The sequence below is a fragment of the Gadus chalcogrammus genome, chromosome 8, assembly GCF_026213295.1.
Source record: "Gadus chalcogrammus isolate NIFS_2021 chromosome 8, NIFS_Gcha_1.0, whole genome shotgun sequence".
Lineage (NCBI taxonomy): Eukaryota > Metazoa > Chordata > Actinopteri > Gadiformes > Gadidae > Gadus > Gadus chalcogrammus.
The window spans coordinates 24,792,591-24,814,945 of NC_079419.1; the positions used below are offsets into that span (position 1 = coordinate 24,792,591).

Genomic DNA, 22,355 nt, shown 5'->3' on the forward strand with positions numbered 1-22,355 from the left:
GGAGAACTGCTGGAAGCATTTAATGGTTGACTACTTCCAGTAGTTGGGGGGCTTTGGCTTCCTAGAGGCTCTGTCCCACACTGAGGTGGTTGGGTCGCCGTTTGACTATGGGTCGATAACTTCAGGCTAGCTCCAGCAATTTTTGTGAAGGAATAAAGGCCTTCGACGTGGCCCATGTTGTTAAGCCCACTTGTAGGCCAAAACTAGCAGGGCTCAAAGTTCCAGTGCTAAAGCAGGCCGCTGCTGCTATGGCCCCCAGCCCACCTGGCTGGGCTGCTACGGCCCCCAGCCCTACTGGGTGGGCTGCTACGGCCCCCAGCCCTACAGGGTGGGCTGCTATGGCCCCCAGTTGGGTGAGCTCTGCTCTGTTTGCCGCTCAGATTCTGCTTCTTTGAGTCGGTTATATATTGAAAAATACAAAACAGAATAATTTTCACTGCCCGGTTGGGCCTGGAATGGAGTGGGTGTCTTTCCCAATGTTGTCTTTACGACAACATTGACAATAAGTGAAATGGACCTTCTGCTGTCTCCAAACCCCACTTACCAGCTTCTTATGTAGGAGCTGTTTGTACATCCCTGGTCTCCACATGTCTGTGTGATTGGAACAGTTTTCAATGTATACGTCTCCACAACACATGTACACCAGGAGATAAGTGATCAGCCAATCAATATCCAATATGTCTGTGATGCGAAATAGAGAATACCAATATATACTGTGTACTATGAAGTGTTACAAGCTCTTCAAAAGTAGAGCTGGGCTCGGTTTCCCGAAACCTTCTTAAAGGCTTCTTAACTCTCATTCGTAAGCTCTATTTTAAGTTCTACCTTAACATTTCGTGTGTTTCCCAAAACGTTCTTTGCTACGAATCTCTTTCGTAAGTCGTTCGTTGGTAAGGTTGGTCTGAAGCTCTCGTAGAACTTTCTTAGCTCTACCGTAGTGATGGTTCAGCTCCTGATGCTAGTCGCCAACCACGGTAACATTTAGAAATCCCTGTTGCGCATGGAACTGCCACATTGACAGTGTTTATGTCATTCATGAAGAAAATAATGGCTTGAAACCCACAAGCACGAAATAAATTCAATAATTTCAAAGACTTGCAACTTCAAAAGAATATTATTATTTTACAAATCAAAAATGAACAAAAAATGTCTCCTTAATTAAGGTATTGATACTGGGAAACGAATAAACCATTGTAAGCAATGAGTGAACGCAATAAGTGGTCGAAATACTTCAACCACCGCCTCTTTCCCTTGACGTTTAGTTTTCACCTGATAACACACACTGGCCGGGCAGTGCGCAAAGCCTGCACGACCCCTATAGGTAGTCAAGTCACACCTTTTTAAAAAGAAAATCAATAGCCTAATTTGAACGGCTGCGACAGATGTAATTAGGGGTGTAATTTCCTCAATCTCCTCCGCTGTTTTATATTTTCGTTTTTAATCAGTGTAGGCTATGCTAGTATGTTTGCCCATGGTTAAATAAATGTTTAGGCCTACTAGAAGGATTTCAAGCAATGTATTATTTGCAAAGACTGCAATATTCTTTAGAACGCTGTGCATGCACCTGTGCATGAAATGGAAAATCAAACTCTGAGCACTCGATTTCAGCAATTTCTTTCTGGACAGCGCTGTGTGTGAACGACGTAAAGAGAATTTCCTAAGAAGACTCCTAAGAGACCGTTCGGGAACCACGCCTATAGAGGTAAACAAGTTTGATAAGTCTAAACGTAGGAGTCTTCGTAGCGCTACGAGCGGACGTTATCCGGAAACCGGGCCCTGATAATTACACTCAGCACGTATACATGGAGAGTCATAATCGGGTAAATAAATGAATAAGACCTCACAGGACTTGTAAAATGCATGTAAACACCTTTTATCTGATCTACTTTGCACAAAAATCTGTACATGAATGGACACCCAAAATCGGATAAGAACACCTAGATAAGTCGTTAATAGTCGGTATTCTACCTGCATGTATACCAGCATCGTATATCATATCAGAGTTTGCGTTATGCGAATGCTCGATCTTTTCCTGGGCTGGAAGTTAGTTAGTTATATGCTCCTTATAACGGCTAGCCGTTGGGAGTTGCTGGACCGGCCCAATTGTCGATCCAGCAGCTGTAGAAGACAGCTGGATGTCTGTCTTCGACATCACGACATCAGTCAACCCTGACATCAGTCAAATGTCAGGGTTAGGTACCTTGTCAAGGACACCTCGACACTCAGCTAGGAGAAGCCGGGGATCGAACCAGCAACCTTCAGGTTACCAGCCAACCCGCTCTACCTCCTGAGCTACTGCCGGACCACTAAGTAGGAGATGGTAGTCGTGTTTTTGTCGCATAGTCATATAAATAATTCTTATTTCTTTATAAATATAAATCTTTAATTATTTCTTTAAATGATTATTGTTGTCGCCATCGGAAAACGAGAAACGATTTATTTAAAGAGGTGGCGCAGAAGATGGAGGAAGCCGGTGTTGTGCCAATCTAGTGTTTCATCATCTACAATATGCATTCAGTACACACTATGCTTTGATATCACCCAAGCCTGAATAAAAAGCATATGTTTTCCTTAACGTTGCTCATCAACAAGGTTGTAAAGTACTAATTTCGGGCACATCTAAAAAAAAATGTTTTTTTTTCCATTTTTTGTTTACGATCTTTATTCATTCATTGTGCCGCGGCCGAACTGACGGGGATATTCTCTGATATTATGAATCTTAAAGACTGCGTCAGGTTCTCAGACTCTCTGGTACTTCCACAACAATTAAAGACTCGTAGTGGGGGTATCTCGGCCATGGTTGAGAAGAATTGGGGGGGACTTAGTTTTTGACTATGAAATCCAGATTGAAACGTGACATGGAGGAGAAAGGGATTGTTGCCGTATTGGGGACAGCTGTCAGGGTCCATGTCATTTCTCTGACGCTCCAGTGTTATGACCTCTTGGTCGTATGCGAACTCCTCCGGCTTGACTCCTCCCGCTGCTCCGCCTTGTAACTCTGGAGCGTCAGAGAAATTGTCGTAGATTTCTATTAGCGACTTATCTAATTCACTTCAACTAGCTATACGCAAGAGGAATCAGAGAGTCCGGGCCAAGCATAGATGGAGAGTTTATTGTAACCCGCATACGAGAGACAACGAACCCGAGTGAGTTTGCAAAGACACTGCAGAATGACTCTCGTCCTGCTCCCTATATCCCCAATCATTACACAATACAAAGTTGGACTTTCATCAATTATTGATGTGCATAGCTTGTTTTTTTGGGTCATACTGTGTGGATGTCAGCATATTCTCATGTTTTCTAGGTCACAACTGTGCCTTTTGAACATATACTATTATCTACACAAACAGAGATGATGCACATGTGTGAATGTCAGCATTGTCTTCAGAGAGTACATCAGATAGAAATAGAGTGAACCCACTCACTGGCGCCACATGACACCTAACATCAGGGGGATAGGTGATCAGCTATTTTCCACTATTAAAGTATCTATATGATATGTAGGCCTAATAATAATCATAGTTTAACATCAAGCTGTCTACTGATGACATCTTTCTCGAATGTCGCCTGAGTTTGTTGTTGCTGGTGACGTAAAGAGGTCAGCCAGTGGCTCTTCTACCACTAGTTGAAATAGTAGTAGTATAGTATTCTCTATACTACTATAGTATTCTCATGTTTTCTAGGTCACAACTGTGCCTTTTGAACATATACTATTATCTACACAAACAGAGATGATGCACATGTGTGAATGTCAGCATTGTCTTCAGAGAGTACATCAGATAGAAATAGAGTGAACCCACTCACTGGCGCCACATGACACCTAACATCAGGGGGATAGGTGATCAGCTATTTTCCACTATTAAAGTATCTATATGATATGTAGGCCTAATAATAATCATAGTTTAACATCAAGCTGTCTACTGATGACATCTTTCTCGAATGTCGCCTGAGTTTGTTGTTGCTGGTGACGTAAAGAGGTCAGCCAGTGGCTCTTCTACCACTAGTTGAAATAGAGACAGCGCCACCTATCGTACCGGGGCATGACACCATTTTCTCACCGCCGTGTATACTTCATGGTTCCCGCGTGTCCAATTTAAGTCTTAAAAAGTCTTAATTTTTTTTGTGTGAAATTAAGGCCATAAATTGTCTTAAATTTGCTCTAGGTATTACATTTTGCAGAGGTTTTTTTAAGACTAGGGGAAATTGTCGCACACAACAAATCACATAATCACGGCTTTTTCAGGAGTTGTACGTTACGTTAACGTTGACATCAATCATCAGTAGGCTAACTTGCTCGGGCTACTTTTAGCTAGTGACGGTTGACATCATTAGGCCAACTTGCGCTACTTTCAGGATGGGACGGTGCAAATTCAATGAGAAATGGTTTGAGGAGGATACGTTTCGGGGGTGGTTGGAGAAGGCAGGTGACTAGGAGGCAAGGTGTCGTGTATCCCGAAAGGCATTCATACTAGGGACCATGGGAGCAAAAGCTCTTGAGTCCCACATGAGGTCGCAGAAATATGTCCGATACTCCGTGGCAGCTAGCGGTGCCTGTATTATTTGAAAGAAGTGGACTGAAAAGTTCAGCATCCGTGGCTAGTACTTCACATCAGACGGCGTTAACCGGCTTTGTGTTGCCACCAGAAACCCAGAAGGCGGAGATATTGTGGGTTCTCCACACAGTGAGCAGACATAATTCCTTCAAATCGAACGAGGACATTAGTAGCGTCTTGGCTGCTATGTTCCCAGATTCTGAGTTTGCGAAGTCGTTCACCTGTGGTGAAAACAAAACGGCCTATCTTGCCAAATACGGCATCGCATCTTTCATAAAAAGAGAGCTGTCACGCTGCGTAAACGATAAACAGTACGTCCTCATGTTCGATGAGAGTGACCAAAACCACTAAAAGCAAACAGATGGATATCCATGTGAGGTACTGGCCCACGGACGACACCGCGACAGCCATGTCATATCGCGGTACTATGGATCACAGTTCATGCTGGATAGTTTTAATGTAAGTATTCCAAACAGTAAATTAATTAAATTGTGTGTGTAGGGCTTTGACTTTTGCCCAAAAATCATATTCGAAGTTTGTTTGTTTATTAATATTTATATATTCGAATATTTATTAATAATATTTGGGCCATTAAATGCCTTCAGTAATACCTGGATTGGGCATCGCGGGTTTGTTTACCGGCGTTGCTATGGTTACCGGTCCTGCGTGTTCCGACGGTTTATTAGGTATCTAATAAATCGCTGTCTAATCAATACTTTATTCACTGCCTCTTCCGTGGTCATTACAATATTATGAGTAGACTGCGTCGGGTTCTCCGACGTCTCTCCCTCTTGGCCTGCCCATAACAAGTTTGAATATTAAGGGCTGCCTAATATTCGTTTGAATTTTGATTTATTTTTTGATATTCGAAGTGTGTGTGTGTGTGTACACTGTCAGCCGTGTTTACATGGACACATCTGACAGGGTGTCCGCGGAGGTCTTAAAAGTCTTAAAAAGTCTTAAATTCGTTTTTCTAAATTTAAGGCCTTTAAAAAGTCTTAAATTCGTCAAAATGTCATATGCTGGTCTTTAATAAATAACTCGGAGGTCTTAAATTTGTCGTGGCAGGGCTATTTTCTTTTTTCTTTTTCTCGCGGGACTTTTCGGGAAGGAGATGTACGAGAGGCTACTTTATTGCTAGCTGGATATATAAACGGATGTCTGCGCGAGCGCTAGCTAGTCTGCAACAATGGGTAAATGCAAGTTCAACGTCAGTTGGCTGGAATACGTCCGTTTCCGAGGTTGGCTAGCATCCGTTGCCAACCCAGAACAGGCCAGATGCATTCCGTGCAAAAGTACATTCAAGCTCGGCACCATGGGGATTAAGGCTGTCGTCAGCCATATGCATAGCCAAAAGCATAAAACCTCTGCCAGGAGCCACACACAGATCCCAGCCATTTCTACGTTTTGCATCTCTGCCCCGGCGCCACCGCCGCAGACGGTCCGCGCTGCTAGCACTGACCTGAGGGTAGCATTTGGTGCGACACCAACACTGAAAGCGGAGGTGTTGTGGATTCTAAACACAGTTGTCAAGCACCAGTCCTACAATTCGGATGAGGGGATAGGAGATCTCTTCGGTTTGATGTTCCCTGACTCTCAAATCGCGAGCACCTTTACTGCTGGAAAGGACAAAACGGCGTATATAACTCGCTTCGGACTAGCGCCTTTCCTCCGAAACGAGCTAATCTGCAGCGTCAACAAGGCTGATTTTGTTTTGATGTTTGATGAGACGTTGAACCACGCCACTAAAAGCAAGCAACTTGACGTGCACGTCCAATATTGGGTCGGAGATCAAGTCGGTCCCGGTACTTGGGCTCGCAATTCATGGGGCCCCACATATATGGGGGTAAAAGGGATGATGATACATAATATTTTTTAGACGATATGCAGAATCTTTTCACTTACGAATTAACACGGTCGGCTATTTTTGCCAGCACGCCACCCTAGCCATATTATGGGCAACCGTGTTCCCCTTGGCTGTGATTTGAACTTTGAATTCCTCGTAGGAGTTCATAATAATACATTGCTCGCCTTGGATGAAATACACCGCTCTTGCGCGATTTATTTTGCATAAGGGTGAGTCAAATGACGTGATACACACCTTTTATGTGAACGCGCATTGAACGTAAAGCGGAAAACCTGGTTCAACTAATTGAATCTAAAGTGAGCGTCGTGGTACCATTTAACTGTGATTGCGAGTTGCGGCTCTGTCGAGCCAGGTTTTCCCAAGAAAGCCTGGGTATGTTCAACGAGGTTTGTGGTATACCCCCCAGGTCTTACTGAAGGCATTTATTTAATGGTGAAAATATTATTAATCAGTGCCGTAGATATCGAAGGTGCAACCGGTGCAGCTGCCCAGGGGCCCAGACGCTGTCACCCCCCCCCCCCCCCCCCCCCTCTCAACAACTCACAACTTGGGTGCACCATAAATACGTGACACACCCATATTAAAAATGAACACTTTATGTTTAATAAACAGAAAGAAAAGAGTCCCATTGAGTGACACACATGCTATGCTTTGGTTGTAATACAGCGGGATCCCCCCCACCATCGCGGGTTTAAGGTCTTAAATTTCATTCAAGGTGGTATTAAAAAGGTCTTAGAAAGTCTTAAATTTGACTTGCTGAAACCTGCAGATACCCTGTCTGATCCGCATACATGTGGAAGAACAGCTCAATCGGAATAGAAAAGGATCATATATACGCCTCAATCGGAATCCAATTATCTGTTCGGAATATAATTTTATTCGGCTACAGAAGAGGTGGTGTAGTCCGCCATAATCGAAATGAATACACTTATTCCGATTAGTTTGGGGTTTAACTTAGAGCAGCTGCAGTAGTTCGCATTTGGTCCACTCCGCACACCAAACTTGACCGCTGTCAAGGACGGTGGATTTATTGCCTGATTCATGTCTTTGTTATCACTGCGTAGTAGTTACAGTAGTCCGGTAACTTATCAACCCCAGCGTGTCCGGTTGCTAAGCGACGGGACATGGGTGATTATGGGTGACACGGGTGGGTTCATGTGTTCGCGTATCGTCGTGTCCGCGCGCTTCCGAGATAACTTTGCAAGAGTACTACTACTGCTAGTACTACGGCTACGGTTGATGTGTATAAGTGACTCAATAAATTCCCTTTTCTATCAAATAATCTTTCAGACATTTTTTGGGTCTTAATTTATGTATGTGTTGGTCTTAAAAAGTCTTGAATTTGACTTTAAAAATGGTACAAGAACCATGTACTTAGGAGTATAGTCAAACTATGGCTTTAATTGGAGTAAGCTGTGCATTTCAACGCACTGACTGTATTAAGATTAATCATAAGCTAGGCTAGCTGTAGCCTGCAGACAGTCAATCCGCCAATCAGGGTCAGTGAAATATGCAGACGATTTAGCGCTGCTACTGATCCTTTAACGTATGCTACACAGCTGTGCTGCAAGGGGACGGGAGTGGGGGCTGGTTGTGGTTATTACTTAGTATGCTGTAAATCCTGGGACTCAATGTATGCACTTATTCTATGTCATACTTAGTTGTGTAGCATCTTATCCTCTTTGTACACGGGCAATGTGTTAACCGAGCGATTGGTAGTGCTTGGCACTTGGTTCTATGAACAATATAGTCTTGTTTCACTTTCTTTTGACAAATGTACTCGTCAGTCGCTTTGGAAAAAAAGTGTCTGCCCGAAATGTAAATGCTAATGTAAGTGTACATGCTGCGGTCCCCTGAGCAGGCCCTAACAACCACGTGTCTCCAGGTTTGTGACACCGGAGGAGAAGAAGAAGCAGGGCCTGCAGCGGGACAACGAGATGCTGCTCCAGAGACGCAAGGACCAGGTTCAGCCGGGCGGAGCCACGCTCAGCGTCACCGTGCCCTACCGCGTCATCGACCAGCCCCTTAAGCTGGCCCCGCACGACTGGTCCGTCACCCCACTTCGCTCCTCTATTACCCTTTGACTTCGTGTTCCCTTCTCACAAACATGTGCGGTCTGCACATCGGTCAGAACCAGGCCTCTGGTCTGAGTGGGGGCTCAGTCCCCCCCCCCTCTGGGTCACCGGGGAGGCCTCCGGTCTGAGTGGGGGCTCACCCCCCCCTCTGGTCTGAGTGGGGGGTTTCGGCTGGAGTGGCCGAGGGGTTTTGGCTAACTAGACGCTTTGTTATCACCTTGGGTGAAGTGTTGAGTGACCGTTGGTTAAATGAGGACTCTCTGTGTGCAGGGATCGCGTGGTGGCTGTGTTTGTGCAGGGGCCAGCCTGGCAGTTCAAGGGCTGGCCCTGGCTGCTACCTGACGGATCTCCAGTGGACATCTTTGCCAAAAGTAAGTAGTTTCGTTCTTAAACATATTGTACTTGGTTGGAAAATATGCTTGGCCTTGATTAACCTTCATATTACCACCTTCTCGTAGAGTGGACCCACCATCTACTTTATTTGCCCCGCTTATTGGTTAAATGGATGGCATAGGGCTCAAACTGATTTTGTATGAAATAGTGCATATTCTACCACGTGGTTAAACACGAGTGCTTTTTAAAGCATCTTCTAAAAGACCAATGATGCTGTCCATCAGGGCTTTGACTCCGAACTTCGTGATTCGAATATCAAAAAATAAATCAAAATTCGAACGAATATTAGGCAGCCCTTAATATTCAAACCTGTTATGGGCAGGCCAAGAGAGAGAGACGTCGGAGAACCCGACGCAGTCTATTCATAATATTGTGATGACCACGGAAGAGGCAGTGAATGAAGTATTGATTAGACAGCGATTTATTAGAAACCTAATAAACCGTTGGAACACGCAAGAACGGTAACCATAGCAACGCCGGTAAACAAACCTCGCAAAGCCCATCCAGGGCTGAATCCGAATACTCATACTTATAGTATGCATTTTGTAGTGCGCCAGAAATATAGCGCTTCCGATTTTCGGATCAACAACAATGATGATAACAAGACAAATGTGACTTTAGATAAAATCTTCAACTGTAAAAACAAAATAAAGTGAAAAATTAGGTAATAATCCTGCTTCCTTTAAGCATGGTCAATATCTAAAAAATTTGCAATCTGAGCCATTATTCCTTCTTCTTTTTAACATGGATAGGATAGTAAATAATCCCTAACCATGGATTTACAATTCAGGATGTCTGCATTGCCTGGGGAGAGTTTAGGGTCTACACTCTCCCAAGGCTATGCAGACATCCTTATCTTCTTTTTTTTTGTTTGGTAGCGAAATAGTTTCTGTGGCGTTTTATTTGGCATTTTGTAAATCCATTGATTTCGGTTGGGAGACTCATTGCTCATTGCTAGGGGGTTGGTTGTAGTCTTTTCGCTCGGTTCTAACCCTACTGTTGATACGGGGAACCGAGCGAAAAGACTACAACCAAACCTAAACACGTCCGGTTCCGGTTTAGGTTTGAATGGGATTTACGGAACGCCAAATAAAACACAACAGAAACTGTATTTCGCTACGATACTTGATGATGTTGTTAATACCGGAATTGTCCTCTAAACATGCGCTGATCACGTCTACGCACAACTTTTTATCAGCCAATCCGCGGATCACTTGCGTCCCGAACCGTGATGGTTGATCCGTAGGGATCACGGGAAACCCGTGAACCGTTGCACCACTACTCAGTACGCATTGTGTAGTACGGAAAATGTTTCCGAATGCGTACTACCGCCACAGTATACAACGGTAGGTCACTACGGTATCCCACAATGCAACCGGAGTCTGGTAACGAACGAAGAAGAGATGGCTGACCCGACACAACCAACAGCGGCTTAGCAAGATTTCGTAGAAAGCGGCGAAAAAGAGACATTAAAAAGAGTAAAAAAGTAAAGTAAGTAATTAAGTAAAAATAGACATTTTTTATTTAATAGCAACGATGACAAGACGGAAAACAGGTAACTTATCAAGGTAATTTTGCCGGCATCTGAGACGAGATACGTCATCTCCAAACATCCGGTGGAGTTTCGGCGGTGTTCGGAAGCGTTCAGAGGCGTTCTACGCATAGCTGTAGACCGTACTACACTGTGAAGTGTAGTACGGTCAAGTAGTAGACACTGAACAGAAATAGTATGTACTACGTATTCGGATTCAGCCCAGGTCTTACTGAAGGCATTTAATGGTCAAATATTATTAATAAATATTCGAATATATTCAAATATTAATATTAATAAACAAACGAACTTCGAATATGATTTTTGGGCAAAAGTCAAAGCCCTACTGCCCATGGATAAATGCCATTGCTGCATGAGTTCCTCATGTGTCTGCAGTACGTGCCTTTCATCTTAAGTATGACGAGGCGAAGACGGACCCTAATGTGCAGAAGTGGGACGTCACGGTCCTGGAGCTGAGCCATCACAGACGCCACCTGGACAGGCCCGTCTTCCTGCGTTTCTGGGAAACGCTTGACAGGTGAGTGTGTGCTTTGCGTTTGCCATTTGTTTGTGAGGGGTTTATTTGCACACTTGTTTTAAGGGCTTGTACTTTTCTACTGTCCTCTTTTGAATAGATACCTGGTTAAACACAAAGCCCACCTCCGCTTCTGAGGCCAGAGTCACGCGTGAACGTCCACGGAGGACCTCCTCTCCTCCCGCCTCTCTGCTCCGCCCCTCCCAGTGTGCTGACGCCCCCCCTCCCTCCACACACGGCTGGGCTGGTGGAGGCTCCAGGGTTGAAGGATGCTTGGACCACCCTCCCAGCCCTCCTTTTCTTTTGGTACATCCACTTGAACTGTTTTATATGGAGGAGTCCTTCCGCTCAGACCAGCAGATGTTTTACAGCCAGCAGTGGTTTGAGAGGCAGGAGAAAAACCTAGATTGTCTTTTATGATTGCATTTAGTTTTTTTCTGAAATGCAGAGAGACGGACAGACAGAGGAACTTAAAGCCCATGTCGCCGTGCTTGGTCTGTATTTTGAATCGCCACATGAAAAGCATTGCTCTTCAGTTTCTTTTATTTGTTTGGGGAGGGGGTCAGATTTAATTGAAGGGATTCTCTTTATACACATTAAGGATTTATACCATGGGGGGGATAGTTGTTGCTAGAATGTAAATATGATCATTCTCAGAGCCAAAGGTCTGAGTAAAATATTTTTTTTGTCGTTCTTTTGACACTGAAAGAAGACGTTGGTCCGACCGCATTTATCAAGCCTCATAACTGCAGTCTGTTCAAGGTTTAAGATCAGCAATTGGTCATGCAATGGCCGCTGCAAGTTGTTCGATGTGTTTTCACCCAATTGTTCTTTGAAGCTGGACAGTAATGCTTTAAATTACCACATAAAATGGACAATAAAGGCTGATAAAAGGATGTGTGTTTGTGTGTTGTTAAAAGGTCAAATTAAGTTCTGGATGGTGACGTTGAACTTGACGGCCGGGAGACCGGGCTCCTGTAGGGAAGTCATCACATCTTTGTTCTGCTCAATTATTTATCCCAGTTGTCACTTAAAGCGGAATTCAGTGTCTCTCACAGTAATTGTATTTTTGGGCTGGATTTTAATAATTTAAAAAAGATGTAATCATACGTTTCATCATCACGCCCATAATTTTCTATGATGGGTTTAGCAAATGGCAAACATTTAACAATTATTTGCTGAAGGCGAAGTGAAAAGTGGGGCTATTCCCCACTATTCACAGAGCCTGAGGTGAATAATTGTTTTTGTATAAACTACACGTGAACACTCCAAAAATAAACAAGATAACACTTTTTGCCGGGATTATTTTACTTTATTAGAGTTTTTGTTTTGTTTGCGCGACGAGACGAACGTCACAATATCCCGAGTTTCAGATCTCAATCATGGGATATTGCCAAATATTCCCGAGATAGCGAACCAATCAAATTGCTCCATCTTAGGAGGTTCAGGTGTAGCATATACTAAAACTGCATAGTAACCATTGTATTTTAATATGTTTGATAATAAACGGCTTTCAAAAGACTTAAGTGGAGGTCACAGCCAAAATTTTCTTCATATCCTCACCTACAGCAAGCCTTAAACAAAACACATTCCACTTTTACTTTAGGCAAGTGAAGATCATACTGCCAAGTCAAGGTCACACAGCAAAGTGAAGGCCACAGCCAAAATATCTCCATACATTCACCTGCAACAAGCCTCAATGGTTTTATCAAGCTCTTAATTTTCCAAAAAATGTATGTTGAATAAGATGTATTTTTACTAAAGCATAGCTTTTGAAAGCCATTTACAAATTGGGGTCCTTTAGTAAGCCAGTTTTGGACTAGATGCAATGCAGAATGAATTCAAACTAAACATGTTGCTAAGTTGAGAAGGTTCAAACTTCTCATTCGTAATTGCTACAACCTAATGAGGACAAGAACAAGTTCATATGTAGATTATTTTATGGATGGTCTTGATTTCTAAAAAGGTCTTTATAGACGGGACCATTTAATATTCAAGGTCATTTACAACTTTATAATTTGACAGTTTCATGTTTCTCCTCCACAGTAAGGAACAGCTCTATTAGTAGATCCTAGTATTCCTCACTGTGGAGAAAAGCTTTTTACCACCACCATGTGCACTCTGGAAGTGGAGTGGTCCAAAGTCCGTCCGTGTAACAGTAGATCCGAGAATGGGAAGTTCTCATTCTGTAGCTCCGATTACACCTGTAGAGCACATTCCAGGCAAATATCTCCTGCTCTGCATTCTGCACTACTGGTATGGCGCCACATCGTTCAACTTTAAAACAATCAGCAGATAAAAATACAACTCATGAATAAACTTCACAGTAACATTAAAAATAATAAATATCAACCCATCAATTACCAAAATGGGACCAACAAGGTCCCCTTTTTACCTTTCGTACCCAAGTATAATGTATATGAGTTACTGTTATAATTCATACTGTATATCTAATACTATAGACTAGAGCATATAGGATCTGGGTGAAGTTTGTCATCTACCGCTGGCTGAAAAGGAGCATATCTTCTGTTATGTGAACTAGTGGATGAAGTAAGGGCTTTAAGGTTGGCTTTGAGTGGTTGTTGGGATGTTTTGGACGGTACAAGCTGACAGTACCGTGCCTGGTTCCAGTCCTTGATTCCATGCCCCCTTTTAAAATTTGTATTGTCAAATAAGTCATGAAATGAAACAAAATAGAAATTCAAGATAGTAAATCCCAGCTTACTTGGGGCTTCCTCTTTCCTAGGCAAAGTAGTCGTCTCAACTCGTCCTCCTCCCCTGGCTGGAATGCAAAGATTAAATTAGTCGTTATTCCAACTGTAGCAAATACATTATACTTTAAATAATTGTATTTCAATTCCATTTTTAGACATTATTACTAGGGCTGGGCAACGATTACCTTTTTTAATTGTGATTAATCACATTGTATTTGTGAGTTAACTCGCGATTAATCACACTTTTAAAATTATATTTTAAATCCATTAAGAATGGATTTAAAATAAAATTCTATAATTCTAAATGTCTCACTCAGGCCCTGTCCACACTAACCCGGGTAAATGCAAAAACGCACATCCGCAATGAAAATGATCTACGTCCACACTATCGTTTTCGGAATGTTTTTCATCCACGTTCCACACTGAAATTATTTTGATAAACAGTTGTTTTCATGGTTACGTGACTCCCGCCACGCCTATCTGTTTAGATTACAGGCGCGCGATCATCTGATAGTTGCAGTTGATCAGCTGGCCAATAATTTTCACTCACAAGCAAAAAATATGACTCAAACCAAAAGTACAAAGGCAAGTTTTTTTTTTTTTTTTTTTTTAACGCCGCTCCAAGTACGGTTTGAACTGGCGTTTGCGTTTTTTCCCATTGCTTAAGCATAGCAAGTACAGCGCTCGGTGTTGGACTAACGAATATGTTTGAGAGAATATGTCGAGTTGTATTTCGAGATAAATAAGCACATTGTACAGAGAAATGATCATTTGCAATTCACCTGCCATTTTTTGATGAGCGTCTCGAGCGCAAGCTTGTTGCAGCGTCATGGCATTGTCATGGCAACCGAACATCATCGTTTCTGAAAGCCTCCGTCCTCCGTACCTCTCCACACTACAACGCAAACCCAGTGTTTTCAGATTTATCCACCTCAGCGATCGTTTTTGAAAAGCATTGTTTTCAGTGTCGGAATTCTCCGTTTACATGACGGTCTGAAGAGATGACGCAAAAGTGGCGTTGCGTCTTCACTTTTTATTCCGCGTTTAGGCAAGCGTTTTTTCGGGAGGAAATCGTAGGCGTCTGCCGTCTAGGCTTCGTCTTATGGGCTTGTCCCGTGAAAATTCAAACTATGCACTTATCAGCTTGGGCACCGCCCACAATTCCCACTGTATCGTGTATATAGCGCGGTGTATACCGTCGCTCATCCTCCACGCTTTTCTTTCAGCATTTGGAGGGTACAGCAGGTGGGAAACTAGACGGCTACGCCTACAATCATAGAACTAGAGTTATAATAACATAACTATCGTTCTATTTCATGTTGGCTACGCCGTCTAGGCTTCGCCTTATGGGCTAAGGTGAAGCTGCGAGCGGAGCCCGATCAATGTACTCCTGCTGGACCCCAGTCAAAACGACCTAAGTCACCAGAACACATTAAGACTCAAAAAGCCAAGGAAGTGTAAAACACAACAGCTTAATAAAAAACGAATTCCTCCTAGATCAAGCAAGGCAATGATCAAGGGAGAAAAAAAGTGAGTGTAAAGACTCCGGCTCTAATCCGTGCTTCATGGAACCCATGAAAAGGAAAAGAAAAACCAGAGCAACACGGTTTCCATTAGGTCCGCTACTACCGGGGGCGGAGCCACAGAATCCGGCTCTCCGATTAGGGGACTCTCGGCCGTTTTTAGAAGAAAAAACGGCGGGAGTGCCACACTGGCAACAAAGCCACCTGAAAATTGGCGAGCAAATAGAAAAACCTCTCTAGCCTGTTTTTCATTTGAAAAAAGGTGGGAGAGTGAGACTGGTAATCAAGTCCAACCCGCCAGCAGGCGAGAGGAAATCCAACCACGCCGCTTTAAAGAACATGTCTATATTCTTAAGCCGTAAAAGGGGTCCCGGACTCTAGCACAGAGTTGCCGAGTGAGCCCCTGGACATGTCTAACATGTAAAAATGGACAAAGGGGCCGGGGGAAGACCAAGACGCAGCCGCGCAGATGTCTTCCACCGAAACGCCCTTGAGTAGGGCCGTTGAAGCGGCCACGCTCCGTGTGGAGTGAGCTTTAACACCCAACGGTGGCGCCAAGCCCTGCCGAGTGTAGGCTAAGCAAACACCCTCACATACCCAGCGAGAAAACCGCTGCTTGGAGAGAGCGCGGCCCCTGCTTGCGTCGCTATAACACACAAACAACTGTTGTGTGGAGCGGACCGCGGCCGAGCGATTCACGTACATAGCCAACGCCCGAACCGGGCACAGGAGATGCAACTCCGCCTCCGCCTCATCAGAATGAGGCGGGGGGTGAAAAGCCTTAAGCACAATATCCCTCGACCGAAAATAACTATTAATGTTCTTCGGGAGGAACGCAGGATTAGGTCTGAGCAACGCGAAGGAGCTGTCCTCGTTTTAGCAACAAGCAACTCGGGCTGACAGACAGAGCGGTTAGCTCACCGGCCCGCTTGGCAGAAACCAAGGCCAACAAGAGTGCCGTCTTAAATGACAAGGCATCCAAGGGGGCCTGAGAAAGAGGATCGAAAGGATCCCTGGACAATCCGCGCAACACGGTGGGGAGATCCCAGCGTGGTGTAAGCACGCGTGAAACAGGCCTAACCCGTCTAGCCCCACGCAAGAATCTCTTGACCAGTGGATGGCTGAAGATCGGTCCACCATCACAGCCTGCATGGCCAGCCGAAACGGCTGCCGCATAGACCTTGATAGTGGAGAAGGCCAAACCAATAAGTTTTGCAGAAACAAAAGCACGCTTCCCACCTCACATTGAGATGGGACAGCGTGGTTCCTCTCACACCAATTAGAGAAGGCGCACCACTTCGCCGCATAGAGGGAAGAAGTAGAAGGCGCACGAGCGCTCTGAATAGTGTTGATAACCGTCTCAGGCAAACCTTTGCCCTGCAGAATCAACCTCTCAGGAGCCAAACCAACAGCCGTCCCGAGACATCGGGCGGGTGGTGCACCGTCCCGTGGGCCTGTGAAAACGCATCCGGCCTGAACGGTACTGGCCACGGCGCTGACCGCGAGAGCGCGGCCAGCGCTGGAAACCGAAACAGTTCTCCGGGGCCACTAATATCAGGGACAGACTCTCCTGTCTGACCCGTTCCAGAAGAGGAAGGATCAGCTGGAGTGGGGGAAACGCATACAAGAGAGCCCGCGATATGCAGGGCTCTCAGACTGAGGAGATACTGATGAGCCCAAAGCCAGAGCTCGACCGCCTTTCGGTGGAGAGCAGGGGAGCGGACTCCCACCTGTCTGTTGATGTATGCCGCCGCCGACACGCTGTCTGTCCTGATCAGAACGTGGCGGCCGCGCACCAGGTGAAAGAAATGCAACAGCACTTTCCTCACAGCGTCTAGCTCCAACACATTTATGTGTGCTGTAGGGGGCGTGCGCCACTCGTCCCCGACCGAGTGAGAGAAGCATGTTCCTCCCCAACCCTTCAATGAGGCGTCCGTGAAGACCACTACGTAGGACGCCACCCTGCCCAGGGGAACACCCCTGAGAAGGGTGGAGGGTCTTTTCCAATATTCCAGGTCTGGCGACACCGAACGGGGAACGAGGAGCACCCTGAGCTTGTGTCGCCTGGTGTCTAACCGTTGGCGAGCAAACCACCGCTGGAGTCTGCGCATAAAAAGCAGACCCAGGGGGACCACGGGGTGGGCAGCTGCCATCAGCCCTAACAGGCGCATGATGCGGTCACGTTTCTGCGAACGCGAAAACGGGAGAGCGTCGACAGGATGGCGTCTCGCCGAGGAGGCGAAAGCATTGCAGTCATGGTGGCTGAGTCTAGGCAAAGCCCCAAGTAGACTGTCTGCCGGCTGGGGAGCGGGGAGCTCTTCTCCCAGTTGATGGCAAAACCCAGGAAGGAGAGATGGTTTATCACCAACATGGTGTCCCTTCTCGCAGTCTCTTCTGAGTTGCTCAGAATAAGCAGGTCGTCTAGGTAGAAGAGAATCCTCTTTCCCTGACGCCTGAGTGGTTCCAACGCCGTCTCCACACACTTCGAGAAGGTGCGCGGAGCCAGGGAATAGCCAAACGGCAGACACTGGTACTCGTATGCCATCCCCATAAAGGCAAAGCGGAGAAACTTCCTGTGCGCCTGCCGAACAGGGACGTGGAAGTAAGCATCCTTGAGATCCAGGGATGTGAACCAATCGCCCTCTCTCACACACCGGAACAACGCTCCGACAGTGAGCATTCTGAACTTCCTCGTGGCAACGAATCTGTTGAACACGCGAAGATCCAGAATAGGTCTCTTTTCCCCTGACTTCTTGGAAACCAGGAAGTAGCGGGAATAAAACCCTAGGTGAGACTCGTGGGGGGGAACGACAGTGATGGCCAGCTGCTGCTGCTGCTGCGGCACCGGGGCTGGAGTCGGAGGCGGTCCCCTGGAACGTTGGGACCCGCCTGGACCCCGCTTCCCCCCGGCCTGCTGGTGGGAGGAGCCTGTGAGAATCGCCCCGAACCGGGAACGATTCTCACGGACAGACTGCTGGTGCGCGAGAACCTCAGAGAACCGGGGACCAAATAGTGGACCCTGGACCAGGCTGGCCCGCTCCCGTTCCGGCCCCGCAGTGTGGGAGAGCCATATGATTCGCTGAATCATAGTCGCCCACGCCATATGGCCGGCCGAAACGGCTATCGGCTGGCATAGCTGGAGGATGGCGCTGGAAAAGCCGGAAACCGCCAGCCATCTTGCGGCTGCCTACGGGCCGTAGGCCTCCCGGTCAGCCGACAAGGAGACCATGGCGGAGGAGAGCAGGGCGATGTTGTTGACCGCCGCCGCAGATTGAGGTACAAACGAACACCCTGTCCGTTAGGCCGACAATCTGCTTCTGGAGGCGGTCGGGGGGCAGCGTCTTTTCGTTAGGGCGCCATCCCGCGCCCGGACAGAGAAGCGCTGCCAGGGGAGGCTCCAGGCGAGGGATCCCCTTCGCCTGAGTATCGGCCCACCCTTCCACGTTGGTGAAATCCGTGTTGGACTTCACCGGGGCCTTCAGGGTAGAAGGGTCCCCACCGGCAGCACTAAAAAAGTGCTGCACAGGTGGGAACAAGGGGCACTGGGTAACCCGTCGGGAAGACGATGGGGTGCGAAAGCACTCGCCCTGCATATCGTGCCCACGCTGATAGGTGCATAGTTTGAATTTTCAGCGCGTGCGAGCGCGCGCACGGGACAAGCCCATAAGGCGAAGCCTAGACGGCGTAGCCTACATGAAATAGAACATAATTACAGATCCTTCTCTGTTCAGTAATACTAAGAGCTGTCAAGCGATTAAAATATTTAATCGTGATTAATCGCATTAATGTCATAGTTAACTCGCGATTAATCGCAAATTATTTTTCTATGCTAAATATCCCTTGATTTTTTTGTCCCATAATTCTTCTCATTTTAATTTTCTTATCAACATGGTGAATTGCATCGGCTTGCCTTGTGCAAATGATTTTTTATTGATAACAACATTGGCATATACTGATCAAAACAGGACGATACAAAAAAAGAGCCTATAGTGCAATTAAACGACTGCTTTGAACAAATTTCATTTGAACATAGCAGTCAGGCTACTGCTTCTTTGTTTTGAGCCAAAAAAAATGAATAAAAATTAACGGCGTTAAATTTGGTTTGCGTTAACGCCGTTAATAACGCGTTTAACTGACAGCTCTAGTAATACTATCTGTACATCATTAGTGTGGGTTAGTGTGGACGGGGCCTCAGTGTGGGTTGAATAGGAAATTTACGGAACACCAAAGATTTGGGAATGGTAAACAGGCAGTTAATTAGTACAATTGTAAACCAACTGTTATTACAAGTGTAGTTAAATTCAAATAATTAGAACCGCAGATTTGGGAATTGTAAACAGGCTTTCACTTACTGCAATCGTAGCAAGCAGTCACTTACTGCAAGTGTAATTTAATGTTAAGTAAGTGGAACTAAAAACAAAAATCAAGTTTCAAAATCAAGTTTAAAAAAAATGTGCGTTAATGCACCAATTTGTATTAATTAATTGCTAATTATTACATTACTAAACAATTAACTGAGTCAACGTCCCTCCTTTAAGCGAACTACATCCTTAACACTTCACCAACTGGTTTGTTAGGGAAGGTTTGAATGTTCCTTCTCATTAAACATGGAGGTCTACCATTACCTTTGCTATTCAAGTATAATTTGTCATACTTTTTTGTTTACTTAGGGTTACTCCCTCAATCACTCCTCTCTCGCCTTCAGCTGGTCCAGAACTCAGCAGCAAGGCTGCTGAGTGGGATCATATTAGAAAGTGGGATCATATTACCCCCATCCTAGCATCCCTCCACTGATTGCCCATTCACCATGGCCTGGCCCAACCCTACACTACAGAGCTCATCAACCACTATTCAGCTCCCAGGTCCCTTAGATCATGTAGCACTGGTCTCCTGCATGGTCAACGCACTACATTAAAACAGAGGTGACAGTGCTTTTGCTGTGGCTGCGCCCCGCCTTTGGAACGAACTGCCGCCTTCCATCAGAGACGCTCTTTCCGTCACTAGTTTTAAATCTATGCTCAAAACACACCTCTTCTCCCTGCCCTTTCCTCCCCTTTTATGACATGTTATTTTTATGTTTTCATGTACTATCCTTTTTTAAATAAACTTTAGGTATATAAAGGTGTCGGTGTTCTTTTATATGCTTTTTTTTATCACTATGTACCCAATTTGGACAGTGAAAACTGTATTTAAATGTGCCTTAAAAATAAATTGTACTTACTTACCTTATATGCAACACTTTGCTTGACGTGCAGAGCATACAGTTCAAGTGGTGGGATATGGGGGAATGAATTATCTAAACCTGGCTGAAAGCCACCACATGAGTGTATGATTAGGTTGCTAGGTAGGCTGGTACATGCTGTGAGGACCGACTTGTCTTGGTCCCGATGCAAGTCCCTCTGAGCCATCATAAACGGCGGTAAAACATAGATGAGGTGAATTTAGTTTTACCAGTTTATGGTAGGAAAAACTAAATAGATTGCTCAAGCGGTCAAAATCTTTTCAAAAATTCTTCTCAGCATCCCTACAAGAAGAAATGGTTTTGTCCTAACCTTCACAAGCTGGAGGATCGGACCATCGTCCATCGCTGAGGCAGTCCACAGTCGCAACACCCACCAGCACGTAGCCGGTGCTGCATGAGTACGTTACCACCTTCCCCCTCTCTTGAGCTTTACCATTCAGTATTTGCGGTGTAACTCCACATTGATTTTCTTTAAGGGAACAGAGATATGACTGTGTTATGAATATGTTGGGTGGTTATTTCATTTGAATGGTAAATGTTTCATTGGGCTACATTGTGGGCCCTTATTAATGCAATATAGCTGAAGCGATACTGTCCTAGGCCTAGCTTAAAATGGTTTTGTATATTTAAATTAGCTGTCGTAGGCCAATTTGTTATATCTATAAATGATATTCCTCTGTATATCTATATCTCTTATTTGCATAGCTGGTCTAATTTAAACCAACTCATGTCATTTTCTTGTTTCTACTTATATTACAAAATGGTGATTCCTGTTGATGATCCTCGATTTACCTTTACAGATGGGGTGTGGGGTCCACATTCCATCGGAACAAACTTGTTGAGGATGTTCAGAGTGATATCCTTCTTGGCAATTTATCGAGATTATGTCCCCAGCCACATAGTCTGCTCTCTTGTCCTGGATTTCACCGTGGGTGATTATCAGAGAAATGCAATGATCTTTTGCTGAAAATGAAGCAGGAAATTTATTCTCACATTCCACTGGTGCACAAAATATTTGGGACCATCAATGTTTAGAATCCAGAGGGTCCTAAACATCTCAATGGCTACGGGTCCATTCCAGACATATCTGATAGGAGGTGGAATTTTTGGAAGCTTCCAAAAATTGCCATACCTATACACTTAGGCACAGTGCTCCATGTGCCAGCCGTACATGTAGTTGCCACCCACCACTCCTCCTGATCAGGTTTAAATTCAGTATCACAAGCATAAAACAGAACCTCATTCTCTGCATATGCTTTTGTGTCAGGGAGAAAATAGCCATGATCCAATGTGGGAGCTGGGCACCTTAAGGCTAAAACAAATTAGACAAACACAGAGACATAACATTACTTGTTACATTTATTTTGTAATATTAAAAAGGAAAACAGTAACTCTACAATGACTTATGAAATCAAACAGTCCTACCATTTACGCCCATAGGAACCCAAATCAGAAAAACAACAGCAAAATCTCTGAAGCTCATTTTGGTTTCCATTCAGTGCTCAAAATGCAGATTTGGTTTAGCCCAGGGATTATTATAGAAGCATAGCAGTTAATCATTGCTAAACTGGTAAACAGAAAGATGGCCGTAAACCCTGACATAGCAGCCCAGAGGAGAAGCCAGGCCCTGGCTTCAGAGATACCTGTCTAACTGCTGCTTGCAGGTGTGGGGCTGAGGTAGCTTCCCTTCATAAAACATCAAGGGGAGAACAAATGTGAGCTTGGGAAGCCACATGGGAAGAGCAGTTGGTGACAGGAAGAGAAGCAATATTAATGTTATTAAAAACACATATACACACGCGACAAGACATTTGCCAACTAAACATGAGTTTACGACAACTGTTGTGAAACCAGTGTGCAAAGGTTTAACCAAACTGTTTAACCAAGCAAGTAAACAGTGCCTGCAAAACAAATGAGTTGGG

General features: G+C 45.0%; 2 protein-coding genes across 2 annotated transcripts in view; one reads left to right on the forward strand and one right to left on the reverse strand.

Annotated features, from left to right (window-relative positions):
* The window catches only part of cdc73 (cell division cycle 73, Paf1/RNA polymerase II complex component, homolog (S. cerevisiae)), a 50,922-nt gene extending 38,899 nt beyond the window's left edge, over positions 1–12,023 (forward strand). The window contains exons 14-17 of the mRNA XM_056596496.1: positions 8,306–8,467; positions 8,766–8,866; positions 10,816–10,957; positions 11,055–12,023. Of these exons, the coding sequence (XP_056452471.1) occupies positions 8,306–8,467; positions 8,766–8,866; positions 10,816–10,957; positions 11,055–11,091 (442 nt within the window). The 3' untranslated portion in view covers positions 11,092–12,023. The remainder of the gene's footprint in view (positions 1–8,305; positions 8,468–8,765; positions 8,867–10,815; positions 10,958–11,054) is intronic.
* A 1,031-nt stretch (positions 12,024–13,054) lies between these two features.
* Positions 13,055–21,939, reverse strand: LOC130387431 (complement factor H-like). Its single transcript, XM_056596501.1, has 6 exons — positions 21,859–21,939; positions 21,566–21,745; positions 21,226–21,396; positions 20,744–20,902; positions 13,680–13,736; positions 13,055–13,231 (listed from the first exon to the last, which is right to left on the reverse strand). The coding sequence occupies exons 1-6, from the start codon at positions 21,926–21,928 to the stop codon at positions 13,056–13,058; spliced, it is 813 nt and encodes a 270-aa protein (XP_056452476.1). The 5' UTR covers positions 21,929–21,939; the 3' UTR covers position 13,055.
* Between the last annotated feature and the right edge of the window lie 416 nt (positions 21,940–22,355).